Below are 26,801 nucleotides of genomic sequence, written 5' to 3'. Positions count from 1 at the left end.
ATTTTAATCCACTGGCCACAGGGCAGAGAGTGGTTGCTACTAGGCCAGAGAGTGGTTGCTACTAAGCTCTCCCATTAGGACAGCTGCCAGGACACCACCTGTGGAGAGGGAGAGCGAGCCACCCAGTATTCCCTCTAATTGAAACATCCAGCAGCAGAGGAGAGAGAGAGAATCAGTGAGCCTTCACTCCACCCCATCAGGAGGCACAACTGTGAGGTTGGGGGAAAAGCCATTGGCCTCTCGCTAAAAAATCCTGTCATGCTACCCTGAGCGGAGGAGTGGTTATGGGACAACATCATCAAAAGTAGGGAAGATGCAGAGGAATAGTTTGGATGGGGTGTGTGCAGATAGAAACTACATGAAGGTGTGGTGCGATATACAGGTTTGCTGAGACAAGGTAGGTGAGGTAATATCTTTTATTGGGCCAACTTCTGTTGGTGAGAGAGACAAGCCTGTCAGCTTACATAGAGCTACAGGTTTGCTAGCATTCGTTTGGGCACGACTTGCATAACTCACTACATTGCCACTTACAAATAGTGCAGCCATGCCAAATTGATGCTGATAAAACTTATTCCATCCGCATGTGCCGCTTATTTGACAGAAAAAATATTTTGGAATATTTTGGAGAGTTATTGGCATTGTTTCCCACCTCCCGCCCCCAATCTCTGTGCCTGTAAAGCTAGGTGCCTTAGTTACCATGAATCCAAGTGTACAGGGCTCAAAGCATGACAGAAAAAACTCTATATGTAATCTAAAACAGCATTTCCATAGATAAACAGACAAAACAGAATCTTTATCTCAGGCCTTCAAGGAGGAGCAGCAATTGCTGGGTCCCACTGGAAAGTGGAGAAATCCCCTTTTCCAGTGGTTCCAAGTTTCCATGTCTGGTCCTACAGCGCTGGACATTAATACTATCACTTTTGTTTAAATAGAAATATTGGTACAGGACTGAATCTAGTCCATTCTGGGCATGAGGCAGGTGTAATTCAGAGTGGGGCGGGGGTAACTTCCTCACTTGCAGAGGAAGGAGTAAACATTTAAATCTAGATAATACTTAGTCCTGCCATGAGTGCAGGAGACTGGACTAGATGACCTCTCGAGGTCCCTTCCAGTTCTATGGTTCTATGATTTCCATGCCAAATTGTTGTTGTTTGTTTTTTAGATAGTGGCTTTTTTGAAGCTCTCTTGGAGCTTGGAATGTCAGATTCCGCTACCCTTGGACTTAATTTGTAGGTTGCTGCAGGTGAGGCAATCAAAGGTGAATATAAATAAATTGATCACAAGACTCGCAATTTATTGCATGGATATTTCCTCCACCTGTGTGGTGGGTGGGTATGTACACTCCCTGTATGGATTCGGAATACTAAATGTATAAAGAGGAGGAGCTATTACACTGGTCACCCTTGGAAACTTATGCATATACTATTCAGTGAATGCTTACATATAACAAATACACTTGTAAAAATTAGGATCAGTTTGCACGTGATATGTGAACAGAAAAAAAGGCTAAATTCACCAGAGGTTATTTGACCAGCTTTCCCTGGAGTAAATATAATAGAAATTACTTGCACAGAAGATTTATTGCTAGCCCCAAGAAAAAGCATTTACATTGTGAGCATGTGAAAACAAAAAGGGCTACTAAAGTATTGAAAGATCAAATAGGTGGCTGAGTTAAATATATTGTAAGACATGACAAATAATAAGCCACATTCTGTTCTCAGTTAAACTCACTGAAGCTCACGGAGTTTCACTGGTGTAACTGAGTACAAAAGCTGGCCCAATATCTCTAGCGGTGTGTTCCAAGAGTACCATAATCCTGGGCATCCATAGTTACAAGTAGCCAATACACATATTGGCAGGTGAGTGTTAGCTTGTCAGTTTATACAGGCGGGTCTCATCTTACGCTGGGGTTACGTTCCGCTGTCAGCGCGTAAAGCGAAAATCGCGTATAGTCAAAATTACATTGAGTGTAATGGCGGGCGGAATCGCCCGCACTACAGATACAGTATTTAAATTGTTATTTTTTTTTGCCGACCGCGCAAAGCTGAATTCGCGCATGTTAAATGTGCGTAAGATGAGACTCGCCTGTATGCATTATTACACTGTTTAAATATTTCCTTCAAAATATACCAAGTCTGTAAGTCTTCACAGAGCACATAGTTACATTTGGCAGTCCCGGTTTTAGTGTTGGAAAGTGTAAGCTCACAAATGAGCTGCATGACCATGTTCCAGCTGTGCGGGAGGAAATGCAGGTCACCAATGACAGAGGATTTGCATGAGTCCCAAACAACATGCAATAAAACCACAATGTGCTTGCACAGCTTCCCAGGGATAGAATTTGCAATTGTGCTGGTTATGGCTCTTTCAGCCTAAGCTCGTTCTCTGTCACTGGATGAGATGGAGATGTCTCTCCCAGTCCAGTGTTCAGACATGCTTTTAAAAATTAAGAGTTGCCCAAAACGTTTGGAATATTTTTGGTTTGCTGTCTTGACTATGGAGCTTGCAACCTTTGACCTAGAATCCTTTCTTCATTTTACTAATGGTTTAGTCAGGGTTGGTGCATATGTTTTGAGAAATGATATTATTCTGATTCTAATGTAACCTTATTCAGTATCTTTGTCTGCTGAGCTTTTAGGAAGCATTGCTTTCCCAAATAGCTCTGTGATGTTACTTGCAGCATATTGTGTTCAGATGATTAAAGGCAGAGAGAGAGAGACTCTCATTTTTGGAATTAATCTGTTGAAAATAAGATGACCCATTCAAAGTAAGTTTTAAAGAGAAGCTTTGCTCTGAAGAGTGGCTGCAAAGATGGCATTGTGGGATGCCATGTTTATTGTGCATATCCAATGTATTCACTTTACAAACATGCCAGACCGTAAACTCAGCCTGCATTCTGAGACAAACTGGATATTATCTTCTCACACATTAGCTTTCAGAACCTGTAGTCCTGTTAATAAACTACAGCCTATATGCAGCCCCATTGTCTTCAGATGTCTTCCATGGGTACTTCAGTGGTTCTGCATAGGTGTAACTGAAGACAATTTTGGACTTATCTACACAGGGAAATTAATCAGCATAGCTATAGCAAAATAAGCTATTGCGCTCTATCCATGCCAGAATAGCTCCCAGCATGGATGCTCTATTCTGGTATAAAAGTTACTTTTATTTGGGAGTAGAGTGTTCACACCAGGAATTGTTGTTTTGCTATAGCTATGCCAGTTAACTTCCCCATGTAGACAAGTCCATAGTAAAGTAAACAATCAGGCTGATGATGCACAAAACAGAATAGAATTTAGCTCACACTCATCTTTCTTTTGGCTCTTGTAGAAGCAGTGCTTACCCAGTCTGGCTCTGGGACCTGCCATAGCCTTAGTTTCTCTAGTAAAGAAAACTTTGCACTGTGGGTGTTTTCTCAGTAACTCTCCCCTTCTGGGAGTCTGGTTTATTAGCGTAAAGTTCAGAATAACACACAACTTTCACCAAACCTTCCTAACTGGCTCCTGCTCTCTACAGACTTGTACTTCCCAGGTTGTCCCCTGGGAACTAACTTGTATGTCTCTGTGTAGTGCAGGGATCGGCAACCTTTGGCATGGGGCACGTCAGGGAAATCCACTGGCGGGGCGGGATGGGACGGGAGCTGCGATCGGCCGAACCTGCGGATGCTGCAGGTAAACAAACCGTCCTGGCCCGCCAGCGGATTTCCCTGATGGGCCGCGTGCCAAAGGTTGCCGATCCCTGGTGTAATGCATTTTGTGACCCATTTATGCATCTGTTCTACCCTGGCACCAGTGCAGCTGAGCCGCAACCCCCTTAAAGGGGTATTTTTGCCACTGTTGATGCTGAAAGTAGATCTGGTAAGTCGGAAGGTGGCAGTTTCCTAATCACTTTTCTGAATAATTTTCACTGTAAATGCTGTTGCAACCATACATTCAATCCTCAATCAGTTTTCATTCAGTCCGAGCCTCTTTTTCAGCTACTGTAAAGGCCTACATACCTTAAATGTATACATCTCCCAGTGCTTTGGCCGTGGAACCTCTTTCTGAAAGGTCTGCACTGCATTAGGTCAAACATGGACTGCTGAATGGGTCATAGATTTCCAGCTTTTTAAAAAGTAATAGAATATAAAATGTGTTTATGGCAAGGTGTTTAGATTTGTCATCTCTGGGTCACTAAATATACTTTAAGAAGAGGATCTAAAGGAGATACGGTACTGTCAATGCTCCCACACTGTACTAGTATGTGTCATGATGTAGCTGTGGTTTTCTGCTTATGCTCATGCTCTCACCACTGAAATGAAAGGCATCTGAAGTGTCAGAATTTAGAGGCTGGGATAAAGCAGGATTGTGCCAGTGCTATAGTGGTTGCCATAAAGAGCCAGCATTTACCAATGCAATCCTGTGCAAGTTACTGTACTTCCTATTCTAAGAACCATTCTGTGATAGCTGTCGGCAAAGGCTGACTTTTTAACAGTGTCTACTGCCAGCATATATCATAAATGGGGGAATCAACAAGCACAAAGGTGTTTATTGACATGTCATAAACCAAAATAAATAGGGGTAAGTTTTGTTTTCTTCTCTCATGCTGGGAATCCGTCCCTTTATGCTCACATTATTTCTCTGCCATTCTTTCATTGCCATTTTGACCAAAAATGGGGGGAGGGTGCATATAGTAAGACCCCAAGTAAATATTTAGGCACCTAAATAAGTACCCTGATTTTCAAACCAATCAGCTCCTCCTTTTGAAAACCTCAGCCAAATATCCTGCTTATTGGCCTATCTCATCTCTCTCTGTTGTGCTTTTCGGAATAATAGTTCTTCCTGTGGGCAATTGACAAGAAGAGCTGGTTCCCACAGTGCTGATATAGAACCATAGTGGAAAGTATTGGGCTATGTGAATAGAGCTCTAAGTTGAGCAGCTTTCAACCAAAGCAGGAACTTTTATTGTTCATTTTCAGGTGTAATGAAAGCTGTGGACGTCACATAGAACAAATTTGTCTAGGTAAAATGGAATGTGTGGCAGCGGAAGGTACTTTTGCCTTTTTCACTTCCTATTTGGATTACCATAATGTGCTCCTGGAGATTGGGCAGTCCTTGGAGGTTCCTTAGAAACTTCAGATAGCGCATCATTCAGATGCCAGGCTGTGTGGAGGGGTTGATTGCAGGTTGATTGAAATACATTAGTGCTCCCATAGGCTGCCCTGGTTTCCTGTTCATTACCAGGTGTAGGTCAAGTGCTGATCTTGATCTTTCAAGACTTATGTGGTTTGATTTGTGGCTCCCTTAAAGACTGTAGCTCTTCTGGTATCCTGCTGTGACACTTGAGGTCAGCGGATGAAGTCTGGCTAACCGTCGCTAGAGTGGACTGCCTGAGGGCTAAAGGGAGGTGTTTGCCCAGTATCCTTAACTCTGGAATCACTTCTCTCAGTGGCCTCAATAAGCCTGAATTTGTTAACCTCCAGAGCACTGAGCAAATGCCATCATTATGTTCAGGCTTTTGTATGAGAGGCTGGGAGAGGTATTTTTATGTTCTTGTTTTAGTACAGTGAGTCTGCTTCATTTGAACTGATGCTTGTAACACTAAATCTTGTGTAGTTTTTATATACACATGGAGAATTGGTAATGGGCACATTTAAAAAATTGAAAAAGAAATGTGCTGCTTCAGTGGTTTCTAGTGTGTTTTTTAAAAACATGATACTGTAATTTAAAGAGTGCAGGGTGAGTTTATAGCCTCTAGTGTGCTCTTGGACTCCAAGTTATAGGCCTGTGGTAAACCACTGACCACTGAGCCCTTATGACAGGTAAGATGTGTTAACAGTCCACAGAATTACTGAGCAATATGTTTGCCTTCTGATGTGAATCTATGTCTAGATTTAAAAATGATAAATCCTTTGGATTATATTGAAAATTTGAACTGTCAAGAAATAAATGGTGCACTACACTGAAACATAGGTCTCTTAAGCTGCCCTACATTTAGATGCAATTCACTAATCCCTCATGCACTTTTCATTGCTGTTGGCAGCATGAAGGGTTTCTCTTATATTTGTGATGGAAACATCTGCTTACGAATCATGTCACTGAGATACGCATCTTCCTTATTGGTTCTCCAAGGTATTAGGTAAATAGGCACTGTTCCTCTGGCAAACATCACTGCATTGCAGACTAATTTGCACCAGGAAATTTTTGTTCATGTACATTTCTCTGCTGCGAAAAAAAATCCCTTATTTTCACATATGGTAGCCACAAGATATCGCAGTGGAATACATGTAGCTCTAGTTCTCTATTTGCCTTACTCACGGTATCAGCTTGTATCTCTGGTTGATGGTGAATATGTATTAACAGAGCTTTGCAGGCATTTTATTACAACAATTATACAATGCCATTATCATGGAATAAGATAGGAATCTAAAACTCAGCAGGCTAAGGCACTCTGCGTGTTTTGGTGGTCCCTCTCAATTATAGATAGATTCTAGGTAGTTTTCATGTTCAAGTATTACTGTTATATTCTGTTGTTTTCCATATACTACATTGTGTCCATGAATCGAGTCATTTATATTTTTTTACCATATGCTAAACAGGAATGTGACCTGTCATTCTAATGTGGCGAATCATAGAATATTAGGGTTGGACGAGACCTCAGGAGGTCATCTAGGCCAATCCTCTGCTCAAAGCAGGACCAACACCAACTAAATCATCCCAGCCAGGGCTTTGTCAAGCTAGGCCTTAAAAACCTCTAAGGATGGAGATTCCACCACCTCCCTAGGTAACCCATTCCAGTGCTTCACCACCCTCCTAGTGAAATAGTGTTTCCTAATATCCAACCTAGACCTCCCCCACTGCAACTTGAGACCATTGATTCTCATTCTGTCATCTGCCACCCCTAAGAACAGCCTAGCTCCATCCTCTTTGGAACCCCCCTTCAGGTAGTTGAAGGCTGCTATCAAATCCCCCCTCACTCTTCTCTTCTGCAGACTAAATAACTCCAGTTCCCTCAGCCTCTCCTCGTAAGTCATGTGCCCCAGCCCCCTAATCATTTTCGTTGCTCTCCGCTGGACTCTCCAATTTGTTCACATCCCTTCTGTAGTGGGGGAACCAAAACTGGACGCAGTACTCCAGGTGTGGCCTCACCAGTGCCAAATAGAGGGGAATAATCACTTCCCTCGATCTGCTGGCAATGCTCCTACTAATACAGCCCAATATGCTGTTGGCCTTCTTGGCAACAAGGGCACACTGCTGACTCATATCCAGCTTCTCATCCACTGTAATCCCCAGTGTATATTAAATTTAAGTCACCTACAAAACTAAAGAATATTCCAGTATAAACTTAGTTACTGCACTGAAGACAAAGCCTTGAGAATGCTGGCAGCTTACACAATCCTTTAACTTCCACATACTATTTGTCATTGTCAGTGCAAATCATGGAGCAGAAACCTTGCAATTATCCTCCAGTTAATGTACTTTCAAATCAAAAGAAAGGGCAAATCTGTGGTACGTCTGACAAGCAATCAGCTCACCTTCAGTCCAAGCAAAAAAAAAAAGAAAAGAAAAAAGCTCCTCAGTGGGGCTTCTTAATGATGAAACACATCGTGCCAGGTCTGCTAACAACACTTAGAACAAGAAAGATGACAGTAACTTTTTTCTTTAAATTAAGCCAGAAGCTTGGGAGCAGACAGTGCAAGGTGCCCAGATATGTGTTCGGTGGTAGTATAGTAGCTTCCTGCCCTGCCCTTCACATTATGAATGAATTAACAAAGAACAAAAAAAAAGGTATTGCAGTATTATTGATATTCTTCTCTCAGGTTAATACCCACTAGCCTGCTACATTTCATACCATTCGGAAATAGTGAAGAAGTACAGCTTTTGTGAATAGACAAGACCTGTGTTTGAAATGTATGTATTGACAAACCCATGGGTATCATTTTTCATTTAATAATTAGGCAAATATTATCAAAACTCAAACTCAAATTTGATTATATTGATGGAGAAGTTCATAATAGTTACACCTATTTCCTGTGGTTGTTTACTAATTAAAGAAACATTTAATACAAACATTTGTACTTAAATGTTATATTTTAAAATTTCTGAGCATGGTTATAGTGTTTCTGCATTGATTGATCATTTATGGATTTTTACAGAGTATTCTCAGCATTTGTTTAAACTAGAAGAGCAGTTTGCCTCTTTTTTTTTTTAAAGACCAAATAGCTTTTCCCCTCTATTATATTATATTTACAGTTATATTTTTTCTTATTGACTTAGTGAATATCAGGAAAGTAATCAGGGGGAGATTTTCAAGGGCACATGTAAGATTAAGTATCCAACTCCTGTTGCCCTTCAGTGGGAACTGGGCACCTAACTGCCCTTTGTACCTTTGAAAATCTCCCCCTAAGACCAGATGTTGGTACTATATTATAGGTCAATGCAGGTGTTAACAAAGAAGTTGCCTGTGCACTAGCAGATATTAACGTTCTAAATAATATAGATAAAGGTCTGATTGGCCTGGTGAGTACTTGGATGGCAGACCTACAAGAAAATATCTGAAAGGCTTGATTCTCACGTTGCCTTGAACCTGGAGTCAGTCATAACTGGGAACTGTGTGTGAAAAATTCTACTGATGTTGTGAGTGAGCAGAGAATTCTAATTTGGAAGCTTTTTTAGTTTTATGACCGCTTTGCCCTGGATTCACATAGGTGTAAATGACCACCCAAGATGGAAGGCCGTATCAGAGAATTAGGCCCATTATGCTTTAAGAAGTGGTGGTTATGATTCAGAAGGTAGCAGAGAACCTACTAAGTCAGTGATAAACCTCTGTTCCAGGATACTCTTTGGAGCCATTGGGCTAGATTCACTGATACTCCAGCAGCTTTGGGCCATTCAAGCTATTCCAAGTAGTGGACCAGTGCATCTGGGACATTGCTTTGCTGGAGAGGCCTGTCTTTATGAATCCCGTCCTATGTCTTTTCTGAAAGTCATAGATTCCGAAGTCAGAAGTGTCCACTGTGATCACCTAATCTGACCTCCTATATAACCCAGGCCATAGAAATTCCCCCCAACGGTGTTATTCCAGGTTCATGCTGAAATAACTCCATTGGCTTCAGAGGAGGAACACCAGCATAAAACTTGAGTAATGCAGTGATGAGCCAGGCCTGTAAAAATTGAAGTCCTGACCATTTTGTGGTCATTAAATATCCCCCGGAATAAATAGTACAACACAGAGTGCTAAATCCACAGTATCACAGTGATACTTCTAAGCAATCCTGCCACTGAGAGTGGTCAACTGCAAATCTCACAGGTTCATTTATGTTTCAAACTAATGTAGAATTGTTATATATTTGCAGTATCACGGCAAAGAAAAAAATGCACCTCAATCTAAGAAGGAAAGCAAATACTGTATTACTGAAGAACTCTTAAATAGTGTGCATATTTCTTGTGAGTATAGATTCACATGCTTCATGGCTTCAGTAATTATTTATGAATTAGAGCCAATTTTTTCCTCAAAATGGAGCTCCTACTCGTTAAGTACAGTCATTATCAATGATTAGCTTTAAAGTTATTTTCATGCACCAGCGGTTCAGATTAAGAAAAATAAGTAACTTATTTTACAGCAACATGTAACAGCTGTATAGTATTTATTAATAGCTGACAGGGCTCTTTGGATTTCTTTTTAATTACTATTGAAAAGAAATTGTCAACCTTTTAAATTGCCAGAGATCCCAGAATGACTAGAACAGTCTTTGTTTTTTAAATGTCATGTTATCTCAGGCCAGAGCTGCAAAAAGATGAATTTGTCAGTTTGATGTTGATATAATTTGCTGGTACTCAGGGTACATGGCTCTCCTTTTAATCCCAGTTGTGCTGATTTCTGTGTAATAGACAATACATTACTTTTTCTGATGAAATGATGAGAATAGTGATTTAGCAAGGAGGAAATAATTAAAACTGTTTGTCTTGCAGACTGTCAGAGGCTGTTAGGAATTACACAAATAAAAATTAACTTTTTTTCTGTCTGTGTTACAGTCACTGCAAAGTTCACAAACAATTGTAATCCTCTTTTACTGAGCACAGACTTAAAAGTAAAAGGTCAGTTATCTTTCATTCATTTCATTAAGGGTAGTCTTAGATTAGTGAAAAGCAAATATTTTATTATGAAAATGTGCTGATCAGAAAACTGCCTGGCTCCAGATTCTGAGCTGTATTTTGGCCCCTTTATGCCACTTGGGGACTGAAAACCAACCGGATTGCCTCACCAGCAATCCCCAGAGCTGTGTAGGCCATCAGAATGACCCTCTGCGACCTCTCGATGTAGCCCCACACAGGAGCATGCCTGAGAAAAGAATGGGGTGTCCTAGAGTGTTTGTGGCTCAAGCACTTTGCACTCCGGCTATGCTAGGACACCAGACAGTAATTTGGGGTTGTTGCAGCCAGGCCAGCAGTTAGAGCAGCCCTTGGGGCTGAGCCAAGGTAGTTCCCAGCAGTCCAAGAATACAAAAGGCACAACGCGTTAGAGTCACTTTCACCTCCAGTGTTGCTGGCTTGTACTTTTCACAGGACAACCTGCACTTTCTGCCCCAGCTTGTATGCATGACAGCTAGTGCACTCTCGCCACCTTCAGGGCCAGGTGTGAACACCTTTCCCTACACTTTGCAGGGCTGGCTGGGTCGAGGTGCTGGCATGCATTCACTTGATGTAGGTCTGTTCCTCCTTCTGTTGAACTTATTCCTTCCCACCAAAATGCTGCTGCCGCACCCCACCACCACGCATGTTGGCTGCCACTCATGTCTACTCCAGAGACTGGAAGAAGGGAGTCTGCCAGAACAGCTGATCCACTGCAGCCTTCCACATATCCTGCACAAGCTGATGGGGGGGTTGCAGTAGTGAGATTGGTGTTCGGAGGAAGGGGGTTGCTAGGATGGCATCGAAGCCCCCTGGCTCCTGAAGCACGGAGGAGACCTCAAGTTCCATCCCACTGCACCATCAGGGGTGAACTGAGCATATTTATCAAATGAGAATGTCCTGGGAGACCCAGAAGAGAGTGATAACTTAAATGTGTTGTTTGTTTTACAATCAGGGAGGCGATGGAGCTATATGGCAGTGAGTTAGCATTTGCGGGCCTTGTGGAAAGACTGGGCTTTCCAGAGGGATATGAGGGATGGGAGGGTGGGTGCTTGGCACACTGGGGTAGGAACATTATTATAGGCATGGGTGAGGGTCAGGTGGCAGCATGGAAGGGGGCATGAAAAGGAAATGAAGGGAGGGGTGAGGCTGGCATCTCTGGTGAAACAAAAGGGTGATGGGGGGGTCATAATAAAGAGTGAGCTGAGAAAGAGATGAAAGTTTAGCATGTGAACCTGTTTGCATGATATTACAGTGGAGCCCTGATTGAAGCCCCTGGGTTCTGCTGTACAGTACATACTAAATAATAAATGGATGCAGAATTGTGCAGAGACTTCAAGGTGAGGACCAGAATTTTAAGCATGGTTCAGTAAGCGCAAGGGAAACAGTGGAGGGATTTTAAGCACAGAGCCATCTGATTCAAAATCACAGTTCAAACCTCAGTTCAAGTCCCTGCCTTTATTTGTATGTGTTAAAAACATTTACTGAATCACAACACACAACGATTTTCATTCATGAATTCAATTAGAAATTTCTCCAGCAAACAAAGGCTTAATAATCCAGGACCATCTCTGTTTATACAACGTTACAATGAGGAAACAGGCTCACTCCTTGACTTCAATCACAATGAAAAGTACGCATGGCATAAGAGAGCCAAAGTGAATTATTAAAGAGCAAAGTTCCATATATCCCACAATGAAGCACATTATCTCAGCACCAGATGATCTCACAATGTGTGTTTATTGCACCACACAAACCTCACAGGATCATTTCCCATTCGAAACAAGCACTCTAACCTTTTTGTTAAAGACCCCTACAAATAAAAGCACAACCAAATACTTTCTGGGGCACTTAATACAATGAAAAGGTTCATTCTTACAGCTGTTATTGTGGCCAGTGATAATTCCGGAAGCTTGGAAGCTCCCGTTTATTCTGAATGGCACCCTAGGGGATGAGGGCAGAAGCTGCTTATGCCTGGAAGGGGTGGAGCAGCAAAGCCTGGATAAGATAGGTAGGGGAGCTGAGTGAGAACAAAATGAGAAGGAGCGTGTGAGGTACTGAGGAAGTTGGTTGGATTTAGGAGAAGATTTTCATCTCAGAAATATTTCTGAAAAATTGTTGCACTCTTGAAGGATTATGGTGCCAAATGAAATAGGAGGTGTTTCTCCCCTTCTTCTCCTTTTAGTTTGTTTCTTTTCATTTTCCTACCTGAAATCAGGGGGTTTGGCCCTTTGCCATTGCTCTTGTTCTTCTCAATGCCTGAATTAGCTCTGAGCCATTATTGTATATCCTGGGCCTGATAATCCACTCCTTTACACAGGTTTTCCACGGGACATGCACATACTGTACCAGCCTCCACATCAGAATACCACTTCAGCTATGATTCCTGTCTATATTCTAAAACAGGACTTCTGAAAAACAACTCTGTGCAGACCACATTTTGTGGAGCACTCTGCATTTGGGCAGGAAAATTGAAATTGTTCCTCTCCCATGTTCTTGCTCTACATTTGCTTCTCCCCAATCTGCCCACTAGTCAGTCCTGTGGGGAAGACTGCAGCCTGCCCTTGCATGGCAGTACTATTTTTCTCATCCTTAGCACTCAGAAGCAGCAAAGGGTGTGGGGTGGAGGAAGTACTGGAGAAGCGACTGAGGAAAGCAGCCAAGCAGTGGGGAAAAAAAGCCCTGAGATAAATATTTCATTATTCCAGCTTTTAGCTAGTTGATTATTTGGCTAATAATGATTTTGGAACTAATGAACAGTCAGTATTCTATTTTATTTTAATTGATAAGAAATCAAAAACAACAACAATGGTTCCCCTTAAAATGTTACTACCAGTTAGAAACATACTTCCTGTGTTATACACATAAAAGGGAATAAATAGGAGAAGGTTCAGAAAAGAGCTACACAAATGATTTGAAGACTTGAAAACCTGCTTATTGTCAGAAGCTTAAGAAGCCTAATCTATTTAGCTTACCAAAAAGAAGGCTAAGACGTGACTTGACCACAGTCTACAAGTACCTAGATGTGCAGAAGATCTCTGGTGGTAACGAACTCTGTAATCAAGCAGAAAAAGGCAGAAAAAGCTGAAGTTAGACAAATTCAGACAAAAAAATAAGGTGCAGATTTTTAATACTGATAGTAATTAACCACTGGAACAACTTAACAAAGGATGTGGTGGATTCTCAATTACTCAAAGCATTTTTGGATGTCTTTCTAAAAGATGCGCTGTAGCTCAACCAGTTATGGGATTAATGCAGGAAATGCTGGGTGAAATTCTATGGTTTGCATTATACAGAAGATCGGACTAGATCAATGGATCCTTTAGGCCTTAAAATGTATGACTGTATAAATCTATCAATAATGATAGAAATGGGGAGAAAATGATTCAGGTAGAAGAAACTTGCAATATGTACATCATTTTCAGTGGCCCAATGTTATGTGGCACGTTATGCAGCAAGGTTCCCCAGTTTGCTAAAATCATTCTAAAAATGCACTACAGGCAGAAAATATACAAACACATATGTGTTTTATTTATTAGCATCGTAACAAAGGACTACCATTCTTCCAGGCTTTAGGAGCTACACAGGAGAGGAAACCTTTAAGATTGTGTGGCTAGTTGGAGAAATGAATTTTTTAATGGATTTTATAGAGCAAAGATAACTATTTATGTGGTATCTTTGCAAAACAGTTACATTATTGTGCCATTATGTCGCCACAAAATTGCATTACACATGGGAAGTAGGCTGGTTGAAAAATTTAAAATGAAATATTTTCCCATAATAAAATTTTTTCATTGGAAAAGCTTGATTTTTTTGGGTTGACTTTGCCTTCAAGAAAATCAGAACAAAATGTTTCTGAATTGAAAATTTTCAGAACTTTTCATTCCATGAAAATGTTGATATTTTGACCTTCTGTTCTAATTCAGGATAAAAATGTCAAAATACCAGAATTTCCCATGGGATGGAAATTCTGCTTTTCAGTCGGCTCTACATGAGGCCTTTGGGATAACCATGCATTTTTCGCTATGTATAGCATAATATCACTGCTATGTATTTTGGATCAGAGTTAAACATTTTTGAGGTCTTTGCTATACACTTATATACTCTAATGTGGAATCCTGGCCCCATTTAAGTCAATGGCAAAACTCTCATTGACTTCAGTGGAGCCAGGATTTCACCCTGGGTCTGATTGAGAAGCATGGCACAATGTAATAAATCTTCTACTGTGGATCCTCCTTTCTGGAGTGGCACCATATTAATGGAGTTAGCCAGAGCTGTGATGTATGTGATCAAAAATTCAGACTTTTCTTAAATGTGAGAGCACAGGTAGAGGGAAGACGTTCCCAGGGCATGCCCATGAAAGAGATGCTCAGATGCCATAGCAACGAGGGCCATATGACTATCTAGAGAGAGATTTTTTTTAGTTGACTGACAAGCTGTGCCTTATTTAGCTCCTGTTGCCTCAGACTTGGTAAAGTTCTTGAGCATGTACATAATTTTAAGTACATGAATAGTACCACTGAAGTCAGTGCAACTCCCCATGTGCTTACAGTTATGCATGTACTTTAGTGCTTTGCTGGATTGGGGCCATATAGTGCTTTTCATTTGTAGGCCTATTACAGTATAGTAATATGCCCAAAGACCAGATAGAGAAATCATCACATGATTCTGAAGTTGAATCTCAAGCTCATAAATCAAGCAATATAGTCCTTCTTCCTCCTTACCCTTCTCCTTTAGCAAAAGATGCAAGGTTAGTCTACACTGCAAACTAAAAATCTGCAGCCCAGAGTTTCAGAGCTCAGGTCAATTGACTCAGGTTCACGGGGATCAGGCTGCAGGGCTAAAAATAGCTATGTTGATGTTTGTGCTTGGACTAGAATGTGGGCTCTGAACCTGCTGAGGGCAGAGGATATTGAAGTCTGGGCTCCAACCTGAGTCTGAACGTCTACACTGCTACTTTTATCCCCACAGCCTCAGTCCCGCAAGCCTGAGTCAACTGACCTGGGCTCCGAGACTTGGTGCCTCCGGTTTTTCTTTGGAGTGTAGACATCCCTGAGATCTAGGTCTCTATTTCCCCACCTTAGAAGCTGTGTCACCCAGGTTAGACCCAGATTTACTTTCTCCTTGTACAGACCTGCTGTTAATTGTCTTTGTTGTTGTTGTTCCAAATAAACATCAGAATTGCTGAAACTTCAAGGAAGTGAAGTCATGGAAAACATTTACATTCAGTGAACAATTCACACCTCATGTCAAGCCAATTTAATGGCTTGACACTACTGTTTTAACATCCCTCAGCCTGTGCCGCTTCCCGCAGCCCCCATTGGCCTGGAATGGCGAACCGCAGCCAGTGGGAGCTGCAATCGGCCGAACTTGGGGACACTGCAGGTAAACAAACAGTCCCGGCCCGCCAGCGGATTTCCCTGATGGGCCGAGTGCTAAAGGTTGCTGATCCCTGCCCTAGACAGTTATCAGACTCAATTCTTGCCTCTTTAGAGTCGGTGGAAGGGAGAACAAGAAGAGTGGCTGAGACTCAAGAGCTGAGCCTAAGGGAAAAGATTAGTACCAATAGATTAATCTCTCTCTCTCTCTTTTGTGTAACAGCTATTGGAGAGCCATCCAAAAAAATATATGCTGTCTGGCTGGCTAGCTGTCAAATATAAAATCTCACTGGTCTAGGGCACCAGATGTACAGCTATATGTATCCCCTGCTTATCCATTTGCAGAACGTTGTTGCATGCCAATTGCTATACTCAGGAGGAGTGAATGGAAGGAGGATCCATTAGAGAGTCCACACTACATTTTTTAAACAAATGTTTTTTTCTTCTGATTTATTTCCTCTTCCCCAGTGTTTTTCCTCTTTCATGCCATTAGAGGAGTGCAGAATGCTTAGATGTACTTAGCACCATGCAATCATTTGGGGATAGCTTGCTTATCTTACTGAACACTAGTCACACACACACTTTGAGCGCAGTTCATTCTTATCCAAGTGAGTTGACTTTCTGACTCCAGTGGGACTAGGGCTACAGGATCAGGTCCTTTACCAGGCACCTCAGAAGTTAGTTTATCTGTTTACTTTCTGGGTATTTAGGACTGAAGGCTTACTCAGTTCCAGTACTGACACCACTAGGTGTTTACTTGGAAATGGTAGTGCTCTTGAAATACCTAGTGCTCTCTATATCTTTGGCGTATTTAATAAATTACTCTGCATGGTTTTTGTCTTATGCTTTATCAACCTGTGATGGTTTACAAAAAGATTTCCTACACTAATACTATCAAAACATTAGAGTGCTTTGTATGTTCTGAGCATCCTATAGATATTAACTAATTCATCCTCACAACTACCCTGTAAAGTATGTGAGAAAGTATCATTATCTGATTTTTATAGATGGGGAAACTGAGATAGCAAGGTAAACTGACTTGCCTAAGGCCAGGTCTACACTACAGACCTATATTGGTATAACTATGTCACTCAGGGATGTGAAAAATGCACATCCCTGAGCGATGTAGTTATACAGACCTAATCCCCCTGTGAAGACAGTGCTATGTTAACAGACCTTCCCCCATCGACATAGCTACTGCCTCTCAGGGAGGTGGATTAACTACACCTCCGGGTGAAGCTCTCCCATTGGTGTAGTGGTGTCTTCGCTAAAGATAGGTCAGATACAGTGTTTGCTTTGTGAAAAGTATTTTACATCATTGTGTGTGATGTGAAAAGTCATTCTACATTACATAGGTGTGCATTTAATTAAGAAGAAAATAAATTCCAAATCCACTAGGAAACATCTTTATTAGTTAGGACGTTGCTTGTCTTCATAACATCTTGGCTTGGTAATAGTATAGCAATCAATGTAAGTTAAACACTACTGATTTGCAGTGGTGTATCATTATGGTTGCCCAGAACCTGGCATTCTTTGAAAGAATTCACTGAAATGGGGATAAACTATAAATTGGCATGAGACAATGCATGGCAGAATTATAAATTAAAAGCTTTCAGGAGGGGTTTGTTGTGTTGATTCCTCTTTTAATTTTGATCCATTCACTCTTTGCTTCATATTTAAATTGGTTTCCCAACAAAGGGAAGGGAATGTAAGTCATTAGATGAAGCAGATGTTCTAGCATTAGAAATCAAAGAGGATCTCTCTCCAAGTAGCTTTGTTGTGTTTACTGAGGGAGGAGCTGTCTTATGTTGTCAGTTATATGACTCAGATAATAACAATGATAGCTGAAAACTCTCTAGAATTAAGGCATAGCATGATTAATAGGAATAACAGTATTGCTCTTTAACATAACAAGTCTCTAGTGTGAATACTAAACTATGATTAAGTATTCTTAGTTAATGATAGATCAGTCTACATTTAGGAGTGAGGAGAGGGTTAAAAAGGATCTGTACTTTTTCTCTTATAATTAAGTGCTTGCATGCTATGGTAATGAAAGCTATAGAAATGCTATAAATAAATGATTGACATATTATATTACAAACTTAGAGAAGAAGGACAAGCATGAACTTGATGGCTAGGTTACTGGACTGGGACTCAGGGAAGCTGGGTTCTACTCCTATCCTCGATCTGTGACCTGAGCAAATCACTGCTGGCTGTGCCTCTGTTTCCTCTCCCACCCTTGTATACTTAGATTGTAAGTTCTGGGAAAGGACTGGCTTTAACTACACCTTTGTCCAGTACTTAGGACAATGCAGTTCTTGTGGCTGGGGCCTCTAGGCACTATTGTAATATGGAGGAATTTGTGTTACCTTTACATATATATTGATTACATTTTGATTGTTAGTGGCTCAGAATGAGATGATAATGAAATAGGGAGACAGGAATAGTCAGGTTTGATTGTCTTTATTAATAAATCAGAGGGGTAGCCGTGTTAGTCTGGATCTGTAAAAAGCAACAGAGAGTCCTGTGGCACCTTTAAGACTAACATCTGTTGCCTTTATTATTTAAGAGTAGCACATAATAAGAATAGATATACAATACCCAATCCAAAGCTTGCAGCCGATGCCAGTCTGATCCCAGTCCTGTCTGATCCGACCAATAACTCAAACTTGCAATCTTTTATAGATAGGTTGTTGACAAGCCATAACTTCCTTTTTTACACATGACACTTACACACATCCCCTTTTGTCTGGAACACGGTTGCAAATTTCTAAGCACATATCGCAATATCCAGACTTACAACCTCATGTGGTTAGTATGTTTTGTGGTTAAAAGGGGAATATTATATTAAACATTAAGAAAATAAACTTTCCATTCTTATTAAACTAAATTTCCCTCTTCATAAAGGTTACACCACTTAATATTATTATTGAAAATTATTCTTAAAACTTGATAGGGGTTTGGTTCACTTAACAATAGGCCTTTTCTTAGCAATAGACCCTTTGGCTTAATGGTTAACATTGTTATGTTGAGAATCATCTTCACCAGGACTTCTCACTGGATGGCCTCGTGTCCCCATGAGAAAAATTTGTAATGAACAGATGTATAATTTTAACTGTAATGCGGCTGTCCAATGAGTTATATATAGCCTGAGATGCTGCCAGACAGGCCCATGGAGTTGGGAAGATACAGTCTGCCGTAGAGAGGGGTTTAGGCTCCTGTTTGACTAGCACCTAGAACAGACATGGTTGCAAAACATCAACCATGATGGCTCAGTCTATATAGTGTTGTAGAAGGAGCAAACTAATAGAAACATGCCAAGAAGAAACATTTCATGTACCTTCTAATGGTATCACTATGAAGGGAGTCTCATAGTCCAGATAGACACATTCACCATGAGACTTATTAGTATTATTTGTGTTTTTCTAACACCCCAAAATTCCAATTAGGATTGAGGCCCCCTTGCACTAGATGTTGTATTAATACATGAGAATACACTTTTCCTTCCCTGAAGAATTTATAATCTAATTTAAATCAAAACATGATGAACAATAAGAGGGAAGAGGGATGGGAGAGGATAAAGGTAACAGTAATAAATTTATGCTTCACATAGGCCTGCTATCCTGGGGGCATCTGGGGAGCCACGTTAGCTCCAAGTGAAACTTAGAATAGCCTCAGGGCTGCTCTACCTTATCCCAGTTTATAACACTCTAGAGGCTGTTATTTTGGCAGGGATCTCTAGAGTGCAGCATTCTCCAGTCTTCCTCCCAACATAAATCCCTATGCTGGGAGGTTAGAAGGGTGTGGAGTAGAACTTGCTATTCTGGCTTGATGCCATTCATAGATTCTAAGGCCAGAAGGGACCATTGTGATCATTCAGGGCCCAACTACATGATTAGGGCATCTTTAAGTCCCCTTTGCACTGCACGCAACCATATGAAATATACGCATTGGTAGCACAAATTGTTGGCGTTGACAGGCTTCCACTCAATATGTGTCTGATCAAATGAGTGCTCATACTTCAGCAAATTGTAATCCTGTGGTGATAGATGGCTAAATTTGTTGTGCAGAAGACTAGATCCAGCATCAGATCATATGTGTGAGACACAGAACATTTTACTATTGCTGGTCTCAGATAAAAGTTCTGTATATTCTAATAAATATACATAGTTCTTTGGTGTCACACCCAGCATTGCACTGTGCTGAAAACATATTTGCCACCACTGTATCATACATCCTTTTAATAATTCATTTAAATCAATGGGAGTTAGGCACCTAGGCGCTTTCAAAACTCCCACTGAGTACCTTTTGACATTTTTTGGTCCCTAAATACTTCTGAAAACCTGTCTCTAAGGCCAGAATTTTCAAACATGACAGTTTAAGGTTAGCCTCCTCAATCCATATTTAGGCTCTTAAATGAACATGGTTTGATTTTTCAGAGGTTCTGAGCACCTATATAGCTCCTACTGATTTCAGTAGGTTTCAGAACTGTGGCCATATTCCTCCTAAGTAAATGTTTGCTCATTTAATAGTTCAGCTTTGTTTCTGTTTTAAGTGACAAACATAGAGTCTAACAGAATAGATATCAAGGCTTCAGAAGCTTTCTCAATTTTCTAGTACTAGAATTTCCAGGAAAAAGCCGGCAGTAGGTATCAATTATCCAAGTTAAAACATGTGTCTCTCTTGCTGTGCCTTCCACACTTCAATTTTTTTCTTTGAAACCGGATTCACAATTAGTTCAACCCAGTACTGCATCTTTTACTATATATTAATATTAATATCTCTGATTCCAGAATAAATTGTCCTCCGCCACAGCATTGTCCTGGAAAGGGCAGCACTTTTCAGCTCTGTCTCCTCTGTTTCTAATTGTCTCTCTTTTTAAAAAGTGAAATGTAAACCATTTTAATATTGAATGAACCTATTAAAGTCTTCACTTTGCTCGGGGTTAACAGTTCAAGTGGTCTGAAATTAATTTGGTGGTGCTGGCTAAGTCTTTATGTAGAACAGTATAGTATAGTCTATGAAACATCTCCAGATCTTTCTTGGTCTCTAATTGAGGCAGAACAAAGAGAAGGGTAGAAATAGAGGAGTAGTGGATTAGAAGAGAGAAAATGGAAGGAGAGAGAGGGATGCATGAAAGAGAAGGGTAGAATAAGGCTTTTTAAGTCAAGGATGAAGTCTCTGGTCTTGAAAGCTGTATCACAGATTCTTGCCCTGTCTGTTTGTGTATCTGACATTTTGTATTAACATTAGATGTTGTCATTGTTATGAGCCCAGCTATTTACTTAGTGACCACTGTACATGTAATTATGGCTACATAATAGTTTCCATTCCAATTTTCAAATGAGTGTTTTCAATCACTCATAATTTTCTGAAATGCTCACTTTTGGGACTGAAACGTTTCAGGGTTTGATGTACGTAAGGAGCATAGTAACTACACTGGGAAAGCTGCAAAGCAGGCCCTGCAGAACAAGTCCTGGTGAAGAGTCTAAGGTTGACCACCATCAGCTAACACATTTTAAAGATTCATGCAGGCAGACCTCTGAGTCTGTTGAGAGCCCTGTTGAAGTTAATGGAACTCTACACAAGTGCAAGGGTACACGCACATGTAGCTCCATCGCCAGCACCTCTCAGGATTAGGCCTTTCATTGAGAACTCCAGTGCAACGTTTTATTTTTGGTTATTTTTTAAAAATCCACATTATTTTAGCCATGAACTATCATCACTGGGATTTATGAGTCACTGACATTTTTCCTTTACACTTGTGTGTCCCAAAGAGCTGTTGAACTCAGTAACACAATGTCCGATGACCCATCACATGAGTAATAGGCGTACTGTATCACTAGCTTTATAATTAAAATACAGACAATACCCTAAGACTCAATGCTTTCCTTCTGACAGATGTAATATGTTAATCAAATATTAATGATTACTACTAATTGCTATCCTTCTGCTATTAAGAAATTTAATTTGTTGCTATTAGTGATGATGATTTGTTAGTTATCCAAGGTTAGAAAATTTAATTGAGACACAAGCCTCTTTTACAAGGCAGTCCTGGCTAAGAGTTAAGCCCTTATTTGGCACAGAATTATGGACATGCTTAACATAAAGCAGTGTCAGTAGTATCTCTGAAGCCAGTGGAACTACTCACAGTACGTAAAGTTCAGCATGCACATTAATCTTTGCAGTATCAGGGCCTTATTTGGTTTTACTGTTGCCAATGCCTTCCCAGTGTAGAGTGGTTTTCATTGAAAAATCAACATTTACCATTACTTGCCTGGACCAGATTTTTTTTACTCATGTTGAGTAATATCTTACCCTGTGAATAATCTCTTTGTCATATGATTACCATAATATTTCACTATGCTATCTTTGGACTAGGAAATAACTGTGGTGCCTTAAATACCAAATCTTTGTGGGGTAATTGATAATAACTGTTGACATTTTAATTGTCATCAGTGCAGTGTTGCATACCAATGGTCTGATCCAAAGTCCATGAGAGTCAATGGGAGTTTTCTTGTTGACTTCAGTGTGTTTTGAATCAGGCTTGAAGTGGAGAAATTGGGCCTTATGTTCATAGTAACACATATGTAGAATCCTCAACAATGTAAGATTCTAACATTAACTTAAATTTCTTCTTCAAGTAGGTGAATGATTGTGTTGCTGAGCTTTGTTCCAATTAAAGTATACTGTTCACAATTATTCACATTATGAGGAATGTGACTGGAACACGGGTAGAGGTCCTGCACAGCTCCTAAGCCACACAGTTTGTTCTGCAAAGCTTAGCTTCAGTCCTAATGGCAGCCATCTGCTGTTAAGGCTTCCCCCACCTCCTTCCCAAGATAGTGCTTTGTCCACAGGTGCCCTTCTGCTACTGCCAGCTCTGCATTAGGGAGCTGTGCAGTTATGATAGCCAGCCAGCTGCCAAGCTCACCTAACACTGTCACATATATCTCAATTTGCTACATTATTCAGCATGGCTCTGACACATATATTGGGGGAATGGGGACTCGGCACCTAATTTATGCCCAATGAATCAAAAAGTATAATGGTAGCTATTAAAACCTTTACGAGTATTGCCACTGCAAGTAGATAACATTACTGCAGAATTTGTGGTACAGTGGGAATGCCATTAAATGAATATTGTTTTAAAAGTGTCTATTTATTAACAAAAATCACAAAAAATCAAATAAATTAGGTGTGAATATATTTGTACGAATCAACCACCCTGCTCTATAGCATTTTGATTTATCTTTAAAATAGTCATTAAATAAGATCTTAAAATACTAGGGCTGTCAATTAATCGCAGTTAACTCACGCGATTAACTCAAAAAAATTAATTGTGATTAAAAAAATTAATAGCGATTAATTGCACTTATAAGAATAAAATACCAATTGAAATTTATTAAATATTTTGGATGTTTTTGTACATTTTCAATATTGATTTCAATTACAACACAGAATACAGAGTGCCCAGTGCTCACTTTATATTATTATTTTTGATTACAAATATATGTACTGTAAAAATGACAAAATAAATAGTATTTTTCAATTCACCTCATACAAGTACTGAAATGCAATCTCTTTATCATGAGTGTAACTTACAAATGCAGATTTTTTTTGGTTACATAACTGCACTCAAAAACAAAACAGTGTAAAACTTTAGAGCCTACAAGTCCACTCAGTCCTACTTCTTATTCTGCCAATCACTAAGACGAACAAGTTTGTTTACATTGATGGGAGATACTGCTACCTGCTTCTTATTCACAATGTCACCTGAAAGTGAGAACAGGCATTCACATGGCACTTTTGTAGCCAGCGTTGCAAGGTATTTACATGCCAGATATGCTGAACATTCATATGCCCCTTCATGCTTCGGTCACCATTCCAGAGGACATGCTTCTATGCTGATGATGATTGTTAAAAAAAATAATGCGTCAATTAAATTTGTAACTGTACTCCTTGTGGGGGGGGGGGGGGGGGTTTATGTCTTCTGCTCTATTTTACCCACATTCTGCCATATATTTCATGTTATAATAGTCTTGGATGATGACCCAGCACATGTTCATTTTAAGAACACTTTCACAGCAGATTTGACAAAAAGCAAAGAAGGTACCGATGTGAGATTTCTAAAAATAGCTATAGCACTCAACCCAAGGTTTAAGAATCTGAAGTGCCGTCCAAAATCTGAGAGGGACGAGGTATGGAGCATGCTTTTACAGGTCTTAAAAGAGCAACACTCTGATGCGGAAACTACAGAACCCAAACCACCAAAAAAGAAAATCAACCTTCTGCTGGTGGCATCTGACTCAGATGATGAAAATGAACATACGTCAGTCCACACTGCTTTGGATCGTTATCAAGCAGAACCCATCATCAGCATGGAAGCATGTCCTCTAGAATGGTGGTTGAAGCATGAAGGGACATATGAATCTTTAGTACATCTGGCACGTCAATATCTTGCAACGCCAACTACAACAGAGCCATGTGAACGCCTGTTCTTACTTTCAGGTGACATTGTAAATAAGAAGTGGGCAGTATTATCTCCTGCAAATTGTAACCAACGTTGTTTGTCTGAGTGATTGGCTGACCAAGAAGTAGGACTGAGTGGACTTCTGGCTCTAAAGTTTTACATTGTTTTATTTTTGAATGCAGTTTTTTTGTACATAATTCTACATTTGTAAGTTCAACTTCATGATAGTGATTGCACTACAATACTTGTATAAGGTGAATTGAAAAATATTTTTTTGTTTTGTTTTTTATAGTGCAAATATTTAAAATCAAAAATAAATATAAAGTGAGCACTGTACATTTTATTCTGTGTTGTAATTTAAATTAATGTATTTGAAAATGTAGTAAACATCCAAAAATATTTAAAATAAATGGTATTCTACTGTTGTTTGAGTGCAATTAATCATGATTAATTTTTTAATCTCTTGACAGCCCTAAAAATACTATCACATTTGTCAAAAAAGTTTTTGAGAAATGCTATCCAATCAGCTTTAGGCAATACTGTGAATAACCACTGTACTGTTAATTACTTACAGAAGCAAAATTGTGAAGATTAAAATGATTATGTATGAGGCCTTGATCATAATCTGTATCACTAATAAATGCAAACATTCAAAATAAATCTGTACTTCAGTGCATGTTTAAAAACATCAAAAACTGGCATCATTTCAATGGTGAATGTGTGTGATCCCTTTGTAGGCAGTCTGGAAAGTGTTTTGGGTTCCCTCAGGATGAAAGGTGTTTCATGAAATAAGGTATTAATTTGATTTAAACATTCGTTTCATGCTAAATGTTACAAAACTTCTACCATTTTATTTTCTGACAGCAGCGAACTCTGATAATTATGTTCTATGCAAAATATAATATTCTGGTTTACCTTTCCTGTTTGGATTAAACACCAGAATTTTCATTTGCTGTCATAGTTGTCATGGTCTTTTGCTCATGCCACATTATTGAAAAGTGTGCTTTATAGACACAGCCTACACCTTCATCTGCTTAGAGCAGATTAAAGAACCTGTCCTTATAAAACGAATAATTACACGAGCGATTTTAATATTTTTGTTTGCTTTTAGAAATGAATTAACTACCTCCCTGACAAAAAAACTTCGTATTGGTGGAAAGGATGGGCCTGGACCAAAATCCTGGCTCTGAATATCTCAGAGTTTTCCATGTGCATGTGAGAGTTTTGTGGCTTGAAGCTGTCTCTAAATAGAATGTTAGTAAAATGCTATACTGGGCTGGCTGGATACATGGCCTTTTTCCTCCCCTTCCTCATCAGTGTGTGAATAAAACCACAAAGCTGGCTACAGGACAAGGGAAGCACTTTGATATTGGTAGTGTATAGTGATGAACCAAGTTCTTTATGTATATGCACCTGTCTCATTTAGCTTTGCTTTCTACTGGTTGCAGACTCCAGAGGAAGGAGCCTCTACGTCCATCTATGCAGCTGTCTCACCAGAGCTGGAAGGAGTTGGTGGCATCTATCTTTACAATGAGCAAAGGACAAAATCTACTGATGTATCGTATGATGAAGAGCTGCAGCGAAGGCTCTGGACTGAAAGCTGCAAGATGACTAGGATTTGTGATGTAGGTAGCAGAGATCTCTAAAAGTAGCCACTTCCAACTGGGTGAATGAAATGTGTCCAACAAGCATCCTTACCTGACTCCTTGCAGCATGAACCATCATCCTGGAATTCACTGTTCAATTCCAAAGGCAAATGTGAACAGTGCTGCTTTTCACTTGAACCCATAGTCTGCTAGGGAGTCAAGGGGAAATATTCCCACAGAAATGTGTATAGGGTGATTTTACATTTAACCATCGGTTTTGTAATCATGATGTTTTGGTCTGTGATTAAAAAAATCGTTAACCTTGTGCAGAATTGTGTTTTTCCGTTTTTATGTAACAAGAGGAGACTGTCCCTTGTGGGACTGTTATGTCTGAAAATCAGCTCTGCAAATCTTGCAAATATAACTCAATCCACTTTTTATCAGTTCTGAAAATTTAGGGTTTCTTTCCTTAAGCTTCTTAAATCCTGTCAACACTTTATAATAAATGACAGTTTTAGGCTCCACAGCAATCCACAAAACTTCTCCTGAACCCGGTAGGTGCCTAAACCAGCAGTGGAGTGTCTAAGTTTTCAGGGTAAAAGTCCCCCTCACCTATGTTTCTGCGTCTAAGCATGTCCACTGCTGCATCTCCCTAGGTATCCAGAGGACTATTGCCCACCCAAGCCCCAGAGTAATCTGCAAATCCAGGGAAGATAGGTGATCTGATGAGTGATGGTACCACCCAGTGGTGCCCATCTTCTAACTTTTAGCCCTATGGTTAGAACACTTGCCTGGAATGTGGGAGGCCCTGGTTCAATTCCCCCCTCTCTGCCTGAAGGGGAGAAAGAATTTGAACAGGGGTCTTCCACCTCTCAGTGGTGCTCTAAATATGGGGCTATGGGATATTCGGATGTGGGATGCCCTCAATCTCCCCTGTTGAAGCTGTTCCACTGTGGATAAATAATGATAGGTGATTGATTAAAGCAGGGGGACTGAACCCAGGGTTTCCCACCTCCTAGGTGGGTGGACTAACCACTGAACTATAGAGTCATTCTCTCTGGGTACGTCTACACTTACTTCCTGGTTTGGCGGCAGGCAATCGATCTTCTGGGATCGATTTATTGCATCTTGTCTAGACGCGATAAATCGATCCCGGATCGATCCCGGAACTGCTCGCCGTCGACGCCGGTACTCCAGCTCGGCGAGAGGAGTACGCGGCATCGACGGGGGAGCCTGCCTGCCGCATCTGGACCCGCGG

General features: G+C 40.3%; 1 protein-coding gene across 1 annotated transcript in view; it reads left to right on the top strand.

Moving 5' to 3' along the window:
* Window positions 1-25,603, top strand: part of LOC113406325 (dehydrogenase/reductase SDR family member on chromosome X-like) — a 219,145-nt gene extending 193,542 nt beyond the window's left edge. The window contains exon 7 of the mRNA XM_026650524.2: window positions 25,406-25,603. Coding sequence (XP_026506309.1) covers window positions 25,406-25,603 — 198 coding nt within the window. The remainder of the gene's footprint in view (window positions 1-25,405) is intronic.
* Window positions 25,604-26,801: the final 1,198 nt, after the last annotated feature.

Source organism: Terrapene carolina, unplaced genomic scaffold (genome assembly GCF_002925995.2).
Source record: "Terrapene carolina triunguis isolate 2854851 unplaced genomic scaffold, T_m_triunguis-2.0 Scaffold25, whole genome shotgun sequence".
NCBI lineage: Eukaryota > Metazoa > Chordata > Testudines > Emydidae > Terrapene > Terrapene triunguis.
This window is presented reverse-complemented; position numbering and strand designations above follow the sequence as displayed.